Source organism: Asterias amurensis, chromosome 7 (genome assembly GCF_032118995.1).
Source record: "Asterias amurensis chromosome 7, ASM3211899v1".
In the NCBI taxonomy this organism is placed as follows: domain Eukaryota; kingdom Metazoa; phylum Echinodermata; class Asteroidea; order Forcipulatida; family Asteriidae; genus Asterias; species Asterias amurensis.
Window position 1 is genome coordinate 8,334,069 of NC_092654.1, and position 21,595 is coordinate 8,355,663.

The 21,595-nt window shown below is 39.2% G+C and overlaps 1 protein-coding gene across 3 annotated transcripts in view; it reads right to left on the reverse strand.

The window, feature by feature from the left end:
• Positions 1–21,595, reverse strand: part of LOC139939407 (alsin-like) — a 57,278-nt gene that overhangs the window by 31,980 nt on the left and 3,703 nt on the right. For all 3 annotated transcript variants that reach the window (XM_071935255.1, XM_071935254.1, XM_071935256.1), the window contains 8 exons: positions 13,938–15,407; positions 6,333–6,501; positions 5,919–6,031; positions 4,957–5,125; positions 3,626–3,797; positions 2,623–2,878; positions 1,862–2,021; positions 1,265–1,396 (listed from right to left, as the gene is read on the reverse strand). In XM_071935255.1, coding sequence (XP_071791356.1) covers positions 1,265–1,396; positions 1,862–2,021; positions 2,623–2,878; positions 3,626–3,797; positions 4,957–5,125; positions 5,919–6,031; positions 6,333–6,501; positions 13,938–15,407 — 2,641 coding nt within the window. The remainder of the gene's footprint in view (positions 1–1,264; positions 1,397–1,861; positions 2,022–2,622; positions 2,879–3,625; positions 3,798–4,956; positions 5,126–5,918; positions 6,032–6,332; positions 6,502–13,937; positions 15,408–21,595) is intronic.

Below are 21,595 nucleotides of genomic sequence, written 5' to 3' on the forward strand. Positions count from 1 at the left end.
TTCAGAGGGCGCCATTTCTCACAATGTTTTATACTATCATCAGCTATCCACTGCTTGTTACCAAGTAAGTTTTTATGCTAACAATTATTTTGAGTAATTACCAATAGTGTCCACTGCCTTTAAAGATATTGGTTGCACAGAATAGAACCAGAGGTCGATTTCACAAAGAAATTAAATATTCATGGCGTTATAACTTAGTTAATTAATTATTTAATTTATGCAAATTACATTTAACTGCAACTTCAAGACCTAAGCTTTAATATGATATAGGGTCTGACTCTTTTATACTAAGCCAAGTATGATTTTTGGCTTTAACAAAATGCCCTGGTTAAACCTATGGACTTTTGACGGAAACAAATAATAATAATAACAAATAAAAATCTTGAAGATTTCAATAGCTGTTCCGACTAAAGTTCGGAACAGCTAATAAGATTCATCTTAAGACGATTTGTCAGTGTTGTCATAGTGATTTGTAAAGTGACATAACTTTTGCTTAGCAGTTAAGAGTGATTCGCAGTTGAGACCGATTTAAGCTCTTTGCGAAAACAGGTTATAGTGCACTTTGTCATAAATGTTGTAAACAAAATATGTTATTATGATTTATCTAATGAAGCACTTTGCATACATACTTTCCAGTTACAATAAACTTCATGAAAAAGAAAACATGGCAAATGATTTGAGATCATATCTCAAAGTGTAACTAATTTGTCTGAAACTTTGTAATGGTTGCCGAGCAAATACTTGTCAAACATGATTGGTAACAACTTTTTGTAAATACAGCTGAACATAAAAAGCAATGTTTGTATTTGACCACCACCCAACCAGGGCCCAATTTCACAAAATTCTGCTTAAGCAAAATAATCAATGCTTAGTAAAATCAGAATACCGGCCAAGACTCCACTCAATTGTTATGCTAAGTAAACAACAGCTAATACCAGTCACAAGCAATGTATATGGCATGACATATTGGCCAGTAACATGTGTAAAATAAGCAAGCTATTTTCGTGCGTAACCAAATTTTTTGCTTAAGCAGCTCTATGAAATTGGCCCAAGTAGTAGTAGTTGAAAAGCCCGGTTCATATGCGAGCAAATTTTGACGTCACAGCCCTGTTTTCGCAGTGAACGCTTCACCAGAGTTCAGCACATTTCAACTGATGCAAATTATATGTTGCAAATTTGTGATGTCAAAATTTGCTTTGCATTCACTTTCGCAGGAAGTATGAACCGGGCTCTTAAGTGCAACCTTTCTGATTTGAAAACTTACAGTAAGTTTGGTCGGGCAGGACTCCCAGAATGTTCTCGTCTCCTCCGCCTGTGCTTGCTTCTCATCAATACTCCGCTGCAACGTTTCCCACGATGAGCTGCTTTCTTTAAGAAGCTTGAATTCTGTACTGTCCTGAGAAAACACAAGAAAAAAAATAGTCCTGTTTTGAACCTCCACTAGGAAGAATCTTGTGGTAAAACTATTGCTGAGGGAGGACATGGAGGGTCAATCAGTACACAAGAAGACAAGAAACTAGGGTGTGACAAACGTCCCCCCAAATAAAGTTAAATTCAGCGGGCATTTGATTAATTCAGCCACCATTCAATGTTCAAGGGGATTAAAAAAGCTAGATACTACATTTTCATGTTTCCTTTAACTTCATTTAATTATCCTGGTTGTGAAGCCAAGGATTCTCAGAAAAGCAAACTTAATCCCGTACTAGCCAATGGTGAAAAGACAAGGACGATTCAATTTAAATGTGGGAGGAAAACCCCCAGAGAAAAATTCTGAGGAAAAACCCACACAATTAGGTACATGTACTTGTGTAGGGACTGAAAAACCACTCCACATGGTGGTATCCGTTCATCGGTAAGTTACCTGTGCATAGTAACAGGACAGCTTTCCGAGGAGGTATGAGTAGAATTTGACTCTGTCCAGAGGTAGCTTCATGAGACTCCGTAGCGGTGAACCATAACTTGCTGGTTTCTCCTCATTCAGTAACTCCATAAAGACAGCGTCGTGCTTAGAAAGTGCATCACTGAATCAAGTAAAAAGCAAGCTTGGAATCAGGGGGCAATTTCACGGATCTTTGATCTGTAACTTTTTTACTGTGTGCTTCCTGCCTCTCTCTCTATATACTCATGTATTTCCGATTAACTGCTTCTGTTACAATTGTATACCTGTTTATGTGTGTTGTGAGATTACTTAGCTTTCGAGAAAGACTCTGCTTGGGTCATTAGGTCTGGGCGAATAGTGAAAATTACTACTCAACAGTCACGCCTCAAATAGTTGCAACTTTCGCGTATGCTGCAGGCGCAATATAGTCAAATTCACACAGAAAGGATTAAAGGAATGTGTCACTGATGTCTGGTTGTGTTTTCGTAAGTAAATTATGTTGTCGTAAATAGTCATGAGCGACACAATTGGTTCACCAGTGGAAACAGGTATTCGCGAATATTTTTGTAGTAGTCGTGGCAGCGCCATTTTCCAAGCAGTTGAAAAACGGTAGTTGCTACTCGACTAAGTGATCAATAGCCGCAACTTAGACACTAGTTGCAATAGTTCCCCAGGCTTAAAGGCCATTAAATATTTTTTGCCTATATTTTAAACAGATAAATAAACCCAATTGATATAATCACCTTCCAACTTTTCCCATGTGAGTGAATCCACCAATGGTGACAAAATCGCAGACATAGTTTGCGTACTGCTCAAACACTGCCTGGTACTCGGTACGTGACTTCAACATGGTGAGATCGGCCAAATGCCGGTGGCGTTGTATGACCGCTGTCAGCCCGATGGAATTATTGGCCACCGCCGTACCAAGTAATGAAAAGAGCTCGGCAATTTGTCGGAATGGCTGCTGGTAGATGGTTGATTCCAGTACTTTATTGATCTCTGTATGGATACAAAATATTGAGAAGATTTGGGGGTTGAACAAACAAAAAGTTACTAGAACGATATCTGCGATTTAACTTGCTGGCGCACTACCATCTGAGCTACCTATAACCCCGGCCAAAATGCTTGGCCCACCCATGCGCAAAGTGACTATAAACACTTTCCCCCTGTCCCCCCGCTCAATGTTGTAGACTGCGCACAGACTGCGCAATGAGAGCCAACATTGAAAGGTGGCAGGGGGCCTTGGTGCAGGGCCAAATGAGATATAGCCAGGGTTGTAGCCCTATGTTAGCTTCTGACTGGCACCCGAACAAATATATTGAATAAATAGGGAGACTGCCAACATAGAGCTAGATAGCTCAGTTGGTAGAGTGTAGGCACGTACTCAATGGCACTTAATGTGATATCTATTGGGTTTGCTTAAAGGTTCTTCTCAGAGCCAACACTTCTCTCAAAAGAGTATTATGATTGTACTTAAAAGTTTACTCCTATAGTTTTTGTTATGTTCCACACCATGCAAAGCGTCAATCGTCACTTTAAAGCGTGGGATAAGAATGAACGGGTTGCACATAATGTCAACGACCACCATATTTGATGATAATAAACAATGGAAAAGTGCCAAGTGTACGGGCTGAGCACAACTCTCGGCCAATGATAGGTAGCCTTTCGCGTGTGCAATTTCATCAATGTTGGTGATCAATGACATCATGTGCTTTCCATTCATTAAAGGAGAACAGAATTGTGCACCTGAGCTGCTGATTGCCTTGAGGATTGTACTTCGGACTGTGCTCAGTTGGTAGTGAAGTAACCTTTCGGTTGCTGTCAGCTCATGAAGGATGGATGTAAAACCAGAGACATTCTTGTCTGTGATACACGCACATAGATCTGATGCAGCAGCTATGTACTGGGCCCAACCACACTGTATAAAAAAAACAAATCATTGATAGAGTATACAATATCTACATAGTTTTGTTTTCTTTATGCAAGTCGCCAGACACACAAGGCCTGATGAAGGCCACTTCAAGGTGTGGGCTACAAACCAACCATTTTTCCAGGGGCTGTTGCCACCTACTCCTGGGGCTGAAAAAGGGTTACCCACTTTACAGTCCACACAGATGTAGGCTTGGGTATCATCCATCAGAAGCCAGGCTGGTAGAGCAGAAAGAACTACCTCCCCAACTTTAAAAGCAATCATGGTTACATGTAAGTGTCTTGCTTAAGGACATGACCGGGACTCGAACCCACACTCTGCTGATCAGAAACACCAGAGCTTGAATTCGGTGCTCTTAACCGCTAGTCCATGACACACCATGAAGTTGAAGACACTTTACGTGATGACCCCTTGTACAACACGCGGCACACTTACACGCACAAATCCTGTTCACCCATTTTAAGAGTCAAAATAAACACACAGGAGTCGTCATTTTGGGATTCAAAATACACAACACAGGAATTGACTCACAAAATAGCGGAAATGGTAGACATGTATCATTTGGGGGAGCATTCTGCGTTGTGGACACAAGCTAACACAAGTTTTGCTTATCATACACCTCTGCTACATGACAACTCCTTGGTGACACTCTCATGACATTGATAGCAGGGTCTTACAAATACAGTTTTACAAATGACTTTCATGGCTTCATGTTGAAAAATTAATAGCGTTTACAAATTTCAAAGTCACAAAATTATTGCACCTCATCATACTTCTCTTGTTCGGCATCATTGAGCTCGGGGAAATGCGGATCGGCAATTTTGTGTTCTGCCATCTTTTAAAATGAATTTGTTTCCTCCTGTTTTGTGCACTTAATTTGAGGTAAATAATGCTGCATGTACCTAAAAGTCTGTGGATCAGCACAATATGTGTGGAGTTATCCGTTCATCCGTGAAACTGACATACCCCATGGGCCATTCCATTCACAAGTTACAGGTATGAAAAGGGGGTAGTTTGTGAAAACATAATATGCCTTTTCGTGTGCTAACGGTTAGCAGCGCTGTGAAGTGGAAATGGTACAGGTAAGCGGCTATGAAATTGTGCCCAGCTTTTAAGGTTGGGTTCAGATCTTCTTAAAGTTACATACCTTCCTTATGAAAGTCAATTTCTCAGGTTGTTTAGCCCTGGCAGCATATTTGACTATTGGTGCTTTTGCAATACTAGACATGGACCGTTTCTTTGATGAGTCTTTACTCTCTTTCAATGGACTGCTCTCGGGGGTGCCAGTACGTCCCTCGCTTTTTAATTCTTGAAGACTGAAAATGGAAAAAAAATCATAAAAAATATCATTTAAATATAGAAGCACACCCATTTTCTGAAAGGTAGGGTCATACCTTGGTAATGACCCCGATAATAAAATGTGCCATTCTCTTTCCAAAATGCTCACTTGAGTTATACGATGGTAATGGTAGTAAGCATCTTGTGCAATTATTTCATCTGAAAACCATCAGTTTATTTTTGTTAACAAAGCAAAATAATTGACTGGAGCGGGACTTGAACCAATGACCTCCAAGATAGCATACAAGCACTTTACCTACTGAGCTGCCAGCCCTATGTTGGCAGTCTCCCTATAGCCCTTATGCACATGATGTCATTTCAGTAGGGCGCCCTCACCTAGAGGTCAAAAGGAGGTTGTTCATTGGCCAATACTGTGCACCGCGCGTACAAATCCGTGCGTCTCGATTGTTTCGTCACCGTTTTTCCTCTAAGATGGCGGCTGGATGACGTCAATGCTTATATAGGTCTATCAGTCAATATCATTTTCCAGGAAGCGGCAGCCAAAGGATCACCATTTACAATGTTCTTGGTCAGTTTCCCAGGTGGTTCATACTTGATAGTTAACTTGTTTTTATTTTTACTCTAACCAAACGTTGAATATAAGAATAAGAATCACACCAACAAATGTTTGTGGTTGGATCAATGAATTTGTGAAGGAAACAATCCTCTGAAATAAAGTGGCATTCCTAAATTGTAGTTGTTGAATCATTTTTACTTCATTTTACAGAACAAGTTGAGTTGATATGAAGGTGACACAGGAATATGACAAACCTTGGTTGTTTTCCCAGATAGTATATGTCAGGCTGGAAGCTGTTCCCATCGGCTAGGAGGAGAGTGTGTGTACTGCCTGCTGCAGCATCCCATACTAGCGCATTGTTTGGCATCTATGAGTGAGAAAACACATGGAACTGCATGGGTACTAGAATATAAAACTAAAACCTTCATTACAATGTACTACTCTGTGGTCTAGTTGGTAAGGCACTGCTGTTGAATCGCAAAGGTTGTGGGTGTGAATCCCACCCGAGTGATTTTTCATAGAGCTCGTCCAAAGTACCAAGCATACAGCTAGTGCTAACACACATCTATGAATAATGTAAAACCAAAATTAATATTTTTTGTTCCCGATGTAAATGTACTATAAGTCAGAAGATTTGACAAGATGAAGGTCTCAGAGTTTACAAGTACCTTAATTCTTTTTGGTATCAGCTGGCCGTTGTGTCCAAGTTGCCCATCAGAGTTGCTACCCCATGAGAAGACTTGACCATTACTCGCTATGGCCATGGAATGACTTTGTCCTGCAATTACACGGGTCACCCCTTTACCACTTAGCTGCTTGATCGCCAACGGTTGAGCTCTACAATAAAAAGAGAAATAATAATAATAACATACATTTATATAGCGCTTAATACGAGGTTTAAAAAAATTCTTAATAATTTAATATCTTATGCAATTGCTGAACAGACAGATTACACACTATTTTCTATAGAATGTGTTTACATACATGTACAGTGTGGGACTTTTTGGAAAGATTAAAGTTCAGTTTGAAGTATTTGTGGGTAAAAAGTAAACAGTAAAGGGCCAGTCACACTGCAGCGATAACGAAAGTGATGACGACCATGGCTCAAAGAGAACACCTTTATTGGTTAAACTGCTCCGCACAGAAGACGCGCACGCTTATTCATCCAATCCAGGTCGTGCATTGATTAAGGTTATCGTTTTCGTTATCGCTGCATTGTGACTGGCCCAAGTAAGAATCTTATGATATCGGAATTTGGATTCAGATGATTTATTAAAATGTACAACAATCAAGGCAAATTTTTTTTCCTCACAGGGCCTTTCTGCCATGTGATTGGCTTTTAAGATTACTCTTGAATTCAGTGAGTGAGAGAGGAACTATGTACACTATAATTGTTGATTTATTAAGTTTATTGACCGATTAAGAATTGATTGGCCATTTATCTTTTTATTGTACATTTTGTATTTTTTGGGTTAAACAAATAAATAATACATGTACATTTGTTTTGTTTCTTTATTTTATTCATTTATATATTGATTGATCTATTAATCTGTATTTATTTATTTATTTATATTTTAATGTTTTACTTATTTTGCGTTTATTTGTTTTAATTTATGTATTTGTTTGTTTATATATTTATTTAATTTTGTTGTTCATTTTTTTCTCTCTAGTTTTAGGGGGAGGCCCCTTTGCTCCTTCTAAGCCTCACCCTCACCCCCAGAAATGTATATTTCTGCCACTGATTACTGTCATGACGATACTGACGATGACGATACTGTGTTTGAACTGTGTTTTTACTTTAAGGTTTACTGCACATGTCTGGCAGGCTAATCAGGCATGGGTCAATCTCGATCGCTAGAGACAACTCTTCTGGGTTGCTACACGTCACCATCTAACTGTGATGTTTATTACTCTAGTCAGATAAAATGCTTCGTTGGGAAATGTCAAGCAGAAATAATCATAACGCAATATGAAGAGGCCATAATTAGTGCACTGTATGTCCTGCATCCTTGTTACACACATACACTGCTGAAGTGGCCTTGTACGTGTATTATCTACACCCAGTGAATTATTTATGAAATATGTATGTTTGTGCATTTGAACTACAAATCTGTATCCTTCAAATCAAAATCACAATCAAAAGCGTAAACAGGTGTTCCAATTTTATGTTTACAAATAATGTATACTGAGAAGATATTTAAATGCAAAAATAATTTTTCTCTTGACTGACGACTACTAGTGTGCTCTAATACAGTGGAGCACACAGTGCATGTACTTTGATGTACTTTGAAGATGGTTAAAGGCAAAGTAATGTCGACCTTTGGTTTTGGAACCGTTTGATAATTTTAATCCTAGATGTTATGTACAGTATACAAAAACTAACATGTGAAAATTTGCATTTTTTAGATACATATTCGCAGAAAATCTGGAGCGATTTAAGTGTCTAGATGCAGGAAGAGTAATCTGCAATTGAAATACACAATCTGAGAACAATACTGTCAGTAACACTTCTTATGTTCAAATATTAGGGCATAAAACCTATATATGTTTTTGCATTATAACCAAATTTCTTCCAAGTGAAATGTTCCTCTGTATGCGGCTTTGTATACTATCGGAACCTGCTGTAGGCTTCTAACCAAAAAGCTCCTAACCATTTATTGCCATTGATTTTAAGAGATTTCCAAACGCGAACCTTCCCTTTAAAGGGAAGGTTCACGTTTGGTAATTACTCAATACAAATATTAACTTGAAAACTGACTTGGTAACAAGCATTGGAGAGCTGTTGATAGTATAAAACGTTGTGGGAAATGACTCCCTCTGAAGTAACGTAGTTTTTGAGAAAGAGGTTATTTCTCACTAAAATAATAAAAGACTTCTAGCTAGAAGTCTTTTATTCCTATCTGAAAGCACACAAATACGTCCAATAAGGGTGTTTTTTTCTTTCATAATTTTCTCGAAACTTCGATGACCGATTGAGCCCAAATTTTCACAGGCTTGTTATTTTATGCTTATGATGGGATACACGAAGTGAGAAGACTGGTCTATGACAATTACCAAAGGTGTACCTTCCCTTTAAAGACACTGGACACTATTGGTAATTGTCAAAGACCAGTCTTCTCACTTGGTGTATCTCAACATATGCAAAAAATAACAAACTGTGAAAATTTGAGCTCAATTGGTCGTCGAAGTTGCGAGATAATAATGAAAGAAAAAAAACCCTTGTCACACAAAGTTATGTGCGTTCAGATGCTTGATTTCGAGACTTCAAAATCTAATTCTAAGGTCTTGAAATCAAATTCGTGGAAAATTACTTCTTTCTCGAAAAAAACTACGTATCTTCAGAGTGAGCCGTTTCTCACAATGTTGTATACTATCAACAGCTCTCCGTTACTCGTTAGCAAGTAAGGTTTTACGCTAATAATTATTTTGAGTAATTACAAATAGTGTCCACTGCCTTTAATGAAGACTTGCTATGCGAACCTTCCTTTTAAGTGGATGAAGCATACGTACGTGTTGTCTGAGAGAGGAAAAGGATGAACAGACACTGACAGTCTGACACACCCTGGAGGTGTTTGATAATGTATAGAAATGCAGACACAAGTCCATGGGCTTGTGTATTCATTAAAAAGGCTTGCGTCTTATCCAGATGGGCTGGCTTATATACATGTAGTCTGGTCTTGCTATTTTACATTCATGCAGAAATGCATCAAAATGGAAAATATTACCTGAAGCCTAGATTGGTTCTCGTACATTGTCCGCTGAAAAGCGTACGTGTTGTGTGATAAGGGTATGAGATAGACAGATGCCATGTTACCCGCCAGGTGTTTTATACAACAATTGCATGCATGTATTAAAGGGTCTGGGTACTTTTTACACAATGTCCACAGTAAAACAATGACCAATTTCTTTTTTTAAGAAACACTTGTTTCAAAGACAATTCAGGCATAATTACATTAAATACTTATACTGTGAACAGTTTCGTCGAAATTATAAGACCCAAACCTTCCCTTTAAAAGTGGTGTTGGCTCAAGTTCAACTGGAAATTAAAAACAGCCTTAATGTCAATCAGTAACAGTGATTCAAGATCTATGGAATATAAAACAGACACATGGAAAGAAGACATATATGGGGAATGTCTGGATTATGACAAATTATTACCAACAGGAAATAACGGGTTTATTAATTTTCACAAGGAAATTCTGTCCACTAAATAAAGAGGTACTATGTACATGTAGTATTGTGTTTGAAAACAAAAGTGAAGCATACGTGATTCTTTGTGAAAATATTCTTTCACTTTCAGAAATAGAAAAATGTGACATGTACAATGTAATGAAACATGAAAGTAGTAAAGACTGGCCAATGGTTTTATAAAAATAAAAAATAGTATTTAACTTACTGTGGTCTGTAATGTATCAGAAAGATTGCCTTTTTACAACAACTTGATATCAGAAGTGACCAGTATCAATCAAAGACTTTTGGGGTGCTATGTGGCAGTAGAATGACCAGAATTGAACCATTGCATTGCTCGCAAAAACAAAAATTTGAGCAAAACCTGATGATCAAACAATAGAAGCAAGCGCCTAGACATTCCTCATTTGGAGGTGGTTTTCAAATGCATGGTATGTATATCTTTGGCTACTTCTGCAAGCCTGATATTGTACAATGTACTTAAAGAGAGGCAGAACAGTGATATGCATGCCTGACTGCCCCTGGCCATTGCCTTGGTGCTCCTTGAAATGTGGTGTGTTCCCCCGAAGAAGAAACAAAATTTGGGAGGGGGTGCCTTGCCATTTCAAGCATAATTGCTTTTGAAAATATACCAAAGAGTCAAATTTATCGATAATAAATTTTCACAAGATTTTCTTTTTTCAAAGCCTCTTTTTTTTCAAAAGGAACAAGCAAAGTTATAATTTAAAATCTACAGAAAATATTGGTGTTTTGTAATACATTTTCTGTCAAGAACCAACTTCGAAGCCCTGTCAACATTTTATCAAATAAAGAAGGGCTCTATAATTAATTTGGGACAACCATATGTGCCTAGATATTATAAGTGGCTGTCCCAAACTGAAATGATAGAGCCCTTGTTCTTTAAATAAAATCTTGAAAAGGCTCTGAAGTTGGCTCTTGACAGAAAATATAAAAAACACCCATATTCTTTGTAACCTTTGACCTTGGCAACAGTTACCAACCAACATTAAACTAACACCATTTGTAAAAACAAGTCCAGTCTATCTCTTGACCAAAATTCGTTTTGGAGACCTATCCCCTTCATGGTTTGCCAACATTTTGAAATTGGGGGATATTTCTCACTTTCGGTTGCCACAGCAATGCATAAGTATAGGCATGTATTGTGAACTTTTGATCTGTAATATTTTTTAGCGCCACTCAAATCCCATTTGGTTTTTGCTTTTTATGTGTTGCTGAGAATCTATATAATCATAAAACGCAGACAACTTAATGGGATCATATTGGCGCGTGGATTTCTAGACGACGCAAAATCGCCCGAAATAGGCAGTAGTGTATAGTTTCATATGACCTTTGACCTTTGTTGTATTGGTGGGCCAACATGATCCCAATTATTTTTCAATTGAAATCTGTTTAGGAACACTCAACTTAACCAAATACAAGAAAACATTGATGGGATCTTGTTGGCACAGATACTTACAGTGATGAAAAAAGTGAATATTGTGCCAATTTAGGCCAAAATGTGTGGAATGACAATACTTTAGAAAATTTTCAAAAAATCTTTTGACATGCAAGTTGCAGAGATCCCAAGATTCTTTTTTCATTTGTCATTAGATGAAAACTGTTCCAATACCCAGTTGCCATAAAAACAATTTTTTGTTGTTGGCGCGCGAAGTTACGTAGGTGCGAAAACGCAATATATTGGTAAAATTTGAACTTTGACCTCTATTATCTCTCTGCGCCAACGAGATCCCACTCACTTTGCACTTAAATTTGTTTTAGGGATGCAAGCTCTTTCATTTGAACTTGTTCAATTCATGGGATCCTATAGGCGCGTTGAGTTATGAGGCGTTGAAAATGGCACGAGGGCACTGTTCGTCAAAGGTTCAGGTGCGCGTAACATGATGCGGCAACGAGATCCCAATTTTATACTTTTGTTATGAGCCCAACTGGAGGTTTCAAAAAATGTTTTACTTTTGTTGGGATGACCTTGGTGCACATTTTTGTGTTTACAGGGAATGTACTATTCGTTTCTTGAGGGCTTTTAGGCCGAAACTTTGATAACTGGTAACTCCAAAACCGAAAGCGTCAGCAAACCAATATTTTGGATTTATTCGTTTGGTATGATGATGTATCACTCTAATTTTTTAGAAGAAGATCTGAGAACCCATGAATCACCACTTGGTACACTCTTACAGGCAGGGACTCTTAAATAATGGGACAGTCGGTTTTGAGCGTTTAAAAGATTGAATGTAGATTGAATGTTGTGTACAAACTTGAACTATAAGACGGGTGTAATTCCTACCACAGTATTATATATCTGTGACGTGGATGTGTCCACATGCTTGGCAAACAATCAAGTTTAAATCTCATTGTACCAATTTATATTGAAAGGAAAAATAAGATCTTCTAACCAAAATATAAACCAATATTTCCAACTCAAAAATATCTCTCCCCCCCCATTATTTGAGTAAGTTCCATTTTCAAGTACAGAACAAAATAATGTACATTAAAAAGCAAACAACATGAACACTGCCGAATGTGCATAGCAACAGTTCAGACATAACATTAGACCAAGAGTCCATGTTTTCTAGGCCAAGAGTCCAATGACTGTCAGTAGAGCCAGCCTTGCATTCGTCCCGATCTGACAGGTCCACTTTGCCGAAAGGGGGATTTAATGCGATTAGAAATCACGGTTGAGAGATCACATTGATGCGACCAATGTGATTTCTGAAAGTGACTCATCGTAAATTCTTCATCTCACACCCAAGGCGGAATCATCTTAGCATTTACGAACTTGACACCCAGGAACATGAAGAATTGATAAGATGAATTACCCAAATTATGAAGGAATTCACCCCCTTGCCACATTAATAAAAAAAGGGAGAGAATCCACCCTCTACCTGGTTTCGTTCATGAATAAGTTGTCCTCAGTGTAAATTGCCCACAGCTTTTTAGAAGCCTGACCGTGCAACTTTTTTGAGACACTAATATATTCACAGATTTAGTCCTACATGTATAGTAGAACATACACCGGCTGGAGTTATCATTGTACCAAAATATCTGTAAAAGTAACCTAGATGACAGTATGGATGATGTAGGAGTCAAGATTACAAAGATGTAATGTTTTCAGTGTTAGAGTTACTGAGGTACTTTCACCTAGCTGACTAAAACAACTTTTTCTGGAACTGACTGCAACAAATATGAACAGCATACATTAATAAGGGAATCAATGTGTGGTGGAGAGGTTTTCAACTAGTGGTTTAATCCCAACGAGGCCTGGTTCTTGATAATTTTACCGAGACGAAGTCGAGGTAAATTATCAAGAACCAGGCCTCGGCGGGTTTAAACCACTAGTTGAAAACCGATTCAACACACTGTAATTCCCATTCATAAATACCTTTTCGGTCAAAAACATCAACACTTTATGGTCAAAAAGTAAAATAAATGCAAAAACTATAATTGTTTAATGATTTCTTTCAACACAACACCCCTCCAACTATGAAATGGTAAAGCCCTCCGCCGCCCTCGGGTAAACAACTCCTTATAAGGAAATGCTGTGCGAGTCGCGCGTATCGCGTGATGTGGCACAACTGTTTCAGCCGTTGCTCTCGACCAATAGGAATGAAGAAACTGTCTTATAAGAACAGGTGCAAGCTCGCGTGTCACGCCCATGTTTCAACACTTTTAACCGGTCATAAACAAAGGTTTATACACACCCACGTGAAGCGCTCTCCACCAAAAGGAATAGCGAAACTGTCTGAGGTATTTATGAATACATTCAAATCCCCTTTCACAATACATGTTGATTCACCCAGGAAAACCACCAGGGAATGAACCACTCTAAAAGTACCTCTACTTGGGAGTATTTAAAGTAATACATCTAAGTAACCCTGGGGTAAGCTTACTGGGTGTGCATTTTCCCCAGGAAAGTGTGAAACGAACATGAGGTGTCGGTGGGGGTAAAACTCCCTAAGAATTTCCAGGGAATTTGCTTGAGAGTGTCAAAAGGTAGACTCCACCTCGTCAAAATGTATAGTGTGGGCTAGTCAATAGACAAAAATTTCAAATAAATTGATAACACTGACCTCTCGAGTGGATCCCCTTGACCCAGCTGTCCATTGCCTCCTTTCCCCCAACTCCATACCTCTGTCTGTAACATCAAATCATCAACAGCGCCCTCTAGTGAGAACCTGATATCTGAAGCTTTGTCACTGTCCTGGTGGCATCCACCCATCATCAGCTCCTCCACCTCGGAATCGTCAAACTCCGTCCCTTCCACGGAGATCAAACTGAACTTTGACCTCAAGCTGAGCGGGCTGATGAGTTTGGTGATTTTGGACGCCACCGCTTGAGGGAGGCTGGCAAGAATACGGTCTTTCGGGGAGAGTTTCTCCGACGGTTTTTGCGGTTCCGAGAGCTGTAAAGGCTTTAGTTGCTCCGCTAGATACTTCTTGGTGGACTCAGTATCGAATGACTCTGTGAATGTGAGTTTACGCTCGAGTCGCAATGACTGGGGAAGGGGTGGGGTCGTGGTCTTTGTCGAGTCTGTCTCGTCAACGAACACGTCACCATTTGATACCGGCTCCTCCTTTTTCTTTTCGGCGTGTTTCTCATTGTTTAGTGTGTATGTACCTTGGCTGTTGTTAGAATCCACTGAGCCGTGTTCGCTTGCTTCCTTTTCGGCCGCCATAGCTTCTCGCGCTGCCACGTCTATACTGTCCGGCGAGAAACTCCGCACGGATGGAATTTCCTCAAGGGAGCTGGTCATTCTTGTGTCTGTGATAATGACGATGTCTCCTTCTTCATGAAGAGAGTAGATTTCATCCGTCATCATCAGGCTTCCTGACCCAGACCCTTCCTCATCCATGTCACTTTGCCGCGTCCCACCCAGCTTCATGGACCGTACTTTCTTGACAAGAGCCAAGCTGTGGTTAGCCCCACATGATATCTGTAACACCTTCCTCCCAACAAGGCCTTGTACCTTCCGTGGAGTTGCGACAGGAGTCGAACCCGTCCCTAGTCCCAGCTGAGGACCAGTGCCCCATGACCAGACCTCTCCTTTGCTGGATAACGCCGATGTATGCGAATCTCCGCATGAAATCTGAGTAAGAAAGGGATCAGAATCAAGGTCGCTAATTTGCACCTGCTGAGGGGTATGAATCTTGTCCATCTGTCCATTTCCACACTGTCCGCTACTCGAGTCTCCCCAGCAAAAGACGATTCCATCTGAGCACAGTACTGCTGTGTGGTTGCTTCCGCACACAACGTCCACGACGTTTTCACCTTTCAAGTCTTGAACGAGAACAGGCTGCTTGGTGACGTCGGAGAACTTCTTGTGTCCGAGCTGGCCGAATTCTCCTGACCCGTAGCAGTAGACAGCATGCTGGTCTGTCAGATAAGCGGAATGCTTACTGCCTAGTGATATCTTGATGACGTTCTTGGTGTTGAGGTTAGGGAATGCTTGCGGGGAGGTACTGCTCAGGAAGCCCTTCCAGGTAATTGCTACGGCCTGGAGACTCTGCTGAACCTTGGCAGTTTCTTTGTCATCTTGCTCCCTGTGAGAATAACGGAAACATTGACAAAATTAGAAAAAATTAAAACCTGTTTGTAATGATTTATATAACATTTGCAACACCACGCTGGTTGATTCCCAACTTTTAAAAACCATCTTCTTAAAGTTGTACTGCTATTATTATACATGTAAGTTTATATCAATTATGTTTATAAATTAAAAAATTGTCATAATGGCCGATGTTTACAATGTATACCCTTGCAGAGTCTTTCCAAAAAACTTTTTATTTCATTTTTTATTTTAGAGAAAGACCCTGGTAGATTCGTCGAGCCAATAAGAATTGTTCATTTAAACCATCATTTTGGTTTGTAAGCAGTTTAAAAGTTTAGCTTGAATACATGTATTTTCACTTTAACATTCTTCATTAAACAATCCAAACATTCATAAACGTTTGTGCTTCACAAACCATCCTATTCTTGGATAGGTTATTCCAGATAGACCCTGTACAGTGGCCGAGTGGATAAGAGCACCGAACTCAAGCTCTGATGTTCAGCAGAGTGTGGGTTCGAATCCCGCTCATGGCACTTGTGTCCCTGAGCAAAACTATAATTGCTTCTCTCCACCCAGGGGTAAAAGGGTACATGTGAGGGCAGAGATGGTTCTTGTGATTGGTTTAGCCGAGTAACGCATATATTGCGCACAGGCTGTATACTCCCTAGGGAGCTGAGATGGTTTAAGGAATGATTTAAGGCCCAGTGACCAGGGGTAATAATGTGGGAAGCGCTTTGAGACACCCCTCAGGCGTGAAAAGTGCTATATAAAAACGGGTTATGCATTTATGCACAAAGTGTAATCCTGACTAATCTCTGACAAACTATGTAATACACAACGTACTGCACACAAATGAATTTATCAGTGATGTAGTCGAGACCACAAAGTCTTAGACTAAGAACAAGACAGGTCCCCTCCAAGACCAAGGGGGAAAAAATCTGCACTTCGATTAATTTTAAAGCCAACTTTCTATATTTTTAATTCTGAACCACTGACTTTGCCCTTTATGACGGCTTTACTTGGCCTTCACTATATGAGTGCCACAAACAAAAAGTGCTAACTGGGCTGCGCCACCCTCAAAATAAACAAACACAGCAGGGATTTGTTATTCTTTAGGTTCCTTTTTGTATTTCATAGCCTATGTTGTGAGATTATAAAGTTAAGGTCGTGAAATGTTGGCTCAGAAACTAAACAGATTGGGTCTCGAGGCCAACAATTTATGAAAATTTCCTTTCCAGACTCACAATTATGTGAGGTACTTTTTAACATACTTTTTAACAAATAGTAATAAAATATTGAATTCAAATGGAATGAGTCCTATCCTTCAAGCTCTGCCATTGTAAGTGTAAAAAAAAAATTTCTAACCAGATGCAATAATTAAAATTTCAGTTACAATGCTTTGTTTGTGTGATCTTGAATTTAAAGCTTTCAGTATTTTTCTTTTAATGGTCTCTGATTGTTAAATATGAAAGAATGGCAAAGGCATACTACAATAGAGCAGAACAACTGTGTAAACATTTTTGATAGTTATATAAAAAACCACCACAAAGAAGTTCGTATTTTTTTATAAAACAAAAAGCACTGTGCACCATGCATCTCAAACTCGCTGTGACGTTAACATAACAAAAGACACTCCCCACAGCACGTTTATTATAATAATGTGAACAGCAGGACAATGCTCTTTAATATTTTGCTTTTATCAAGGACAAACTATTGAAACCAAAGCAGCATGAAATTCTTTAGCGCACTCAAAATGAGCAGATGTCACTTACTTTTTACATTATCATTACGTACTTCAGAAATCCTACAGACAATGTTTTTACAAAAAAATCTCTTACATGCAACATTTATGGACATGAAAGCAAACATTTAGGAGCAAAAACTTCATGCTGTCAAATTCATCACTGTTCGTTTGCACTGCATACGTAAGGAGGGCCCGCTTTTTTGAACGCATCATTATGTACATGTACTTCAGGAGTCTTATGGACAATGCTTTTACAAAAAACCTCTTTGCCACATCCTTAAAGTGTACATTTATGGACTTAAAGCAAATACTCGGGCGCCAAATTTTCATGCTGTCATATTCGTCACTGTTTGTTTGCACTGCATGTAAGGAGAGCCCGCTTCATTTGGGCTCACACTGTTCGCATTGTGCACTAGTGTGAACATCTGCAGGAGGATGTCTGCAAGCAATGCAAGCGTTAGAGTCAATGGGTTAGTCATCATCAAGTCTAAGTGCTTAGGACAGCATTCTGTTGCCTGGGGCAACCTCATCCTCTGGATGAAAGTGCGAGGACTCACATACTTTATATAAATACCCTAGATGCCTAGATTAGGGAGAACCAATCGGTCACACTGAAAGCATCATATTCTCAAACCACATCTTTGCCATTTTCATTCATTATTAATAACATAACATTGTAATGAATGCCTTTATCCATCTCAACTTATGATAGGGGTTTTTTCTTCAAGATTGTGGTTCAAGTTGCAGAGTGGTTTTACAGCACTTTTTAGATAAGACTAATGTGTTTTTAAAATGGGTCCCCTGCCCAAACTAAAATGAGTGTTTTATGTCCAAAAGTAGAAATGAGTCAGAACACAATCTTAATTTTCTTATATCAACTGCTTTTGCACAAGTCCAACCACTTTAGGATGCTACATGATCTCTCTTCCCCAATAAATTATATTAAAAAATTGTAATTAAAGTGCACCAGTATCACCATTTTTTAAATAATTTCTTATTAATATTATAGTCATTGTAAAGCATGGCAGCTCCCATGTGGAATAACCCCCAAGTAGCCTGTCTGTGCTGAATTATAGCTCTCTGCCCTCCTAGAGCACTCATGGGCCTATCCCCTTGTTTCAAGCATCTTTCACAAGAACAATAAGCAGCATGCCAGGATTCGAACCCACACCCTGATTATTTTGCCAGAACTTTATTACGGTAGACCTCTCAGCTAAGACAAGACCATAGTATTTACACTGTTTTTTCTTTTTTTCAGTTATCCATCCTTTTCTTGAAAGTGAGCCAAAATCCATATTTTCAACAGTAAAAGTCTACATTTTTAATATAGTTTTAGTTTAAATTTATTATTCATTTTTCATTGCCATTATTATCATTCCACTGTACAACATGAGTCAACACATACAAAAGGCCCTAGCTTTCAAATGGAGACATGTCCTTTACAAAGTGTCTTCCTCTAATGCATCTTTTACAGTATAATCTTCATCTTAGAGACAATTCCTCCTTCATTTAGTCAAAATACCACAAATAATGGGTTGGCATAGTGCCATCACACCACTGGAACCCCAGTTCGAATCCCAGTGTACTATCCAGGGGTACTACATGGATTGGGTTTCAGTCCCTACCCGACTGTGATGGATTTTACCTGGAATTTGGTCTGCATATTCTTCTATGGTTCTTCTATAGTGTGATTAAATTTACTTCTTCAAGAGTCCTTGTGGCTCCACAACCAGAATTAGTAAATCAAATGAAAAATGTGACAATTTTCCCTGAACTCGGGTAAAAAGGGCCAAATACTTTATTGTGTTGGCATACCAGCCCCCCCCCCCACACCCATGCACTAGATTGTGAGGAAGTCCATATAAAATGTAGATGTGTACACATACTGTACAATGTAATAGTCAATATCTTGGTGTGCTCATAGTGTGGTGTGCCACTGTCAACACCACAGCACAAGGAATTAATTTATTCCAAGCAGGATATTAGGATCCCCCTGAGATGCTAAATATCTTCCAGTCAGCTGATTTTGATCAATGAGGGGAGAGCCCCAGGCCATGTGCACACCATCCTGCCAGAATTGATTCCCATTCATAAATACAATGACACATCCATCATTATGAATATTGACTGGGGCCAGTCTATTTAAAAAATCTTGTTTATCATGACATTGAGACAATGTTTTTTTTTTTTTTTTTTTTTTTAAATAACCAAAAGCTTTGACAGCTTTTACCAGGCCTGACACTTCATGGAGGCAACGAAGGCGATTGCTTTCATGCCCTGGTCATTGCCTAGGTGCCCTTGAAATGGTCCAGTAGAAATAAACACTTTCCTCGTAGGGTGCCCTTTGCTATGGAGTGCTTTGGCGTCCTACAAGCCCTTTCAAAAAACGAAGCATACAGGCCTGGGTCGAAATCAAAATTATGTATTATAAGATAAGAACACAGGGGGCAGTGAAGTTTAATTTAGGTTTTTTGCAAGATATTCAATTTGAGTACGGAGAAACAATACAAAAACAAATTATGTAGTATACTCTGCCAGCTGAACTTCCCAATGTTATTGGCAAGAGCACGTCCGCCCTCGACCTCTGAAATCGAAACTAAACAGCAGGCAATAAAAACCTACTGCTATTATTTTCTATGCAGACATTTTGATCAAAACAAATGGCTGACCTACATAGAACAATAGACTTTTGTAAAGACTTTAATTTGGGCTATTTAATAACAAATTCCTGATTTTACCGAGGGAAACACATTTTGAAATCAGATTAGAGTAGGAATATCCCAACTTGTGTTTAGGGACCACATTTTCAAGCCCCACCACTCCCCCACCCGAAAATACTTTTTTTTTTAAACGTGTACAATTTTAGAAGAATCACAAATTCTCTATGGAAAACACAGGTGAAACATTTTATCCAAGGCATAATTGTTTGCACACAGTCTGGCAACCTTGCAGATCATATTTTACTTATATACAAAAGGGTCACCATGGCAACCATCCCGGCGTTTTGTTTAAACATGATGAGATTTGTCATTTGTCAGGATAGGGGCAGTATTTGCTCCCAGGCATACGAGGTAACAAGACATCTTTTTTACGTTGAGGGAGGAGAGAAGACGAGTTGTCTCTGTCGTCGTGGACGATGAGTCACACCTGATGGGTGACATGGACGGAGAGGAAGGGGGGGGGGGGTGGGTGGTGACCTCATCCCCCAAGAGATTGCTCAGACCATACGTTGGGATATGTTTGCATGTCAGTCATGCATAAATGGCAGCCTGCTCGTGGGGATTGAGCTCATGGTAGGCTTAAAGCTCAAGGGGATTAGGCTCTCGGTATCACTTGTAGCCATTTTGTAGGATTAAACAAATCAAGAGCAGTTCATTTTTTTCACAGGGGGAGTGGATGAGGTTTTCTAATGAGGGTTGGCAACTTTAAAGCCATTAAAAGGGAAAAATGGGACTGCAAGAAAAAAGGGAGGGTACTAGGAATAGAAGGGAAGCAGCAATAGCAAGAGAAAATTTACTGAATGGATTGAATTATTCTTGGACTGAATAGAGGATTATTGTTCAGCAAAATTTGCACAAAAACACTAGTAATAATTAATGTATTACACTTGCATTGTACAATTTACAGTCACAAATCAACTTCTTGATAAAAGGGCAGTTGTGAACATTCTTCACAACTCTCCCTACTTACTGTATTAGATATCATTAAGTTTGTCTCATTGAATTTTGGGGCCTTTCCCATGAAATTTGGCTATATTCACGCAGACATACTAACTACAGACACTAGATTGGTTGGCAAACAGTACCAAACAGCACGAGTTGCGCACCAGGCAGAGGGAAGCGCGTGCACCTCACCACCATCAGCCCTACACAAAAAAGGCGTGGTGCTACCTCATTTTTCTTTTGATGTTAGTGACAAGTGTGCATGCGCAATGTGCAACTAACATTGGAAAGGTCTGTGATTACAAGTTGAAAATCATTTTAAGTATCAAATCAATAATTTGATTCATGTATCTTTCTTAATTAGAATTTCCTCCGCAGTGTCCTACCCACTGCAGGTGGGCGATGATTTTTGTCTCACTTTTGGGTGAACTGTCCCGAGTGAGTCAGTTTCCCCTGTGGTTTATTCTAGTTGACAATAATTTATTTCCTCTCCTGTGTAGTAGGGGGTTCAATTCAGGAATTATACACTTCTTCTATGTGTGATACATAGTTCTTACAATTTGTGCAAGATTAATAAAATAAATTAATTTTAAGATAGGAAGGGGGAACTCTTGGTCCTTGGGTCAACTTGGGGTAGGGAGGGGTCAACTAGGGGTAGGGAGGGGTCAACTAGGGGTGGGGGTCAACTGTGATGGGGCAGATTTGCAAGGTTTTTGAAGATGACACTTTTCCATGATCAGGCCCTTTGAGGTTAAATCTTTTGGGGCAAATTAG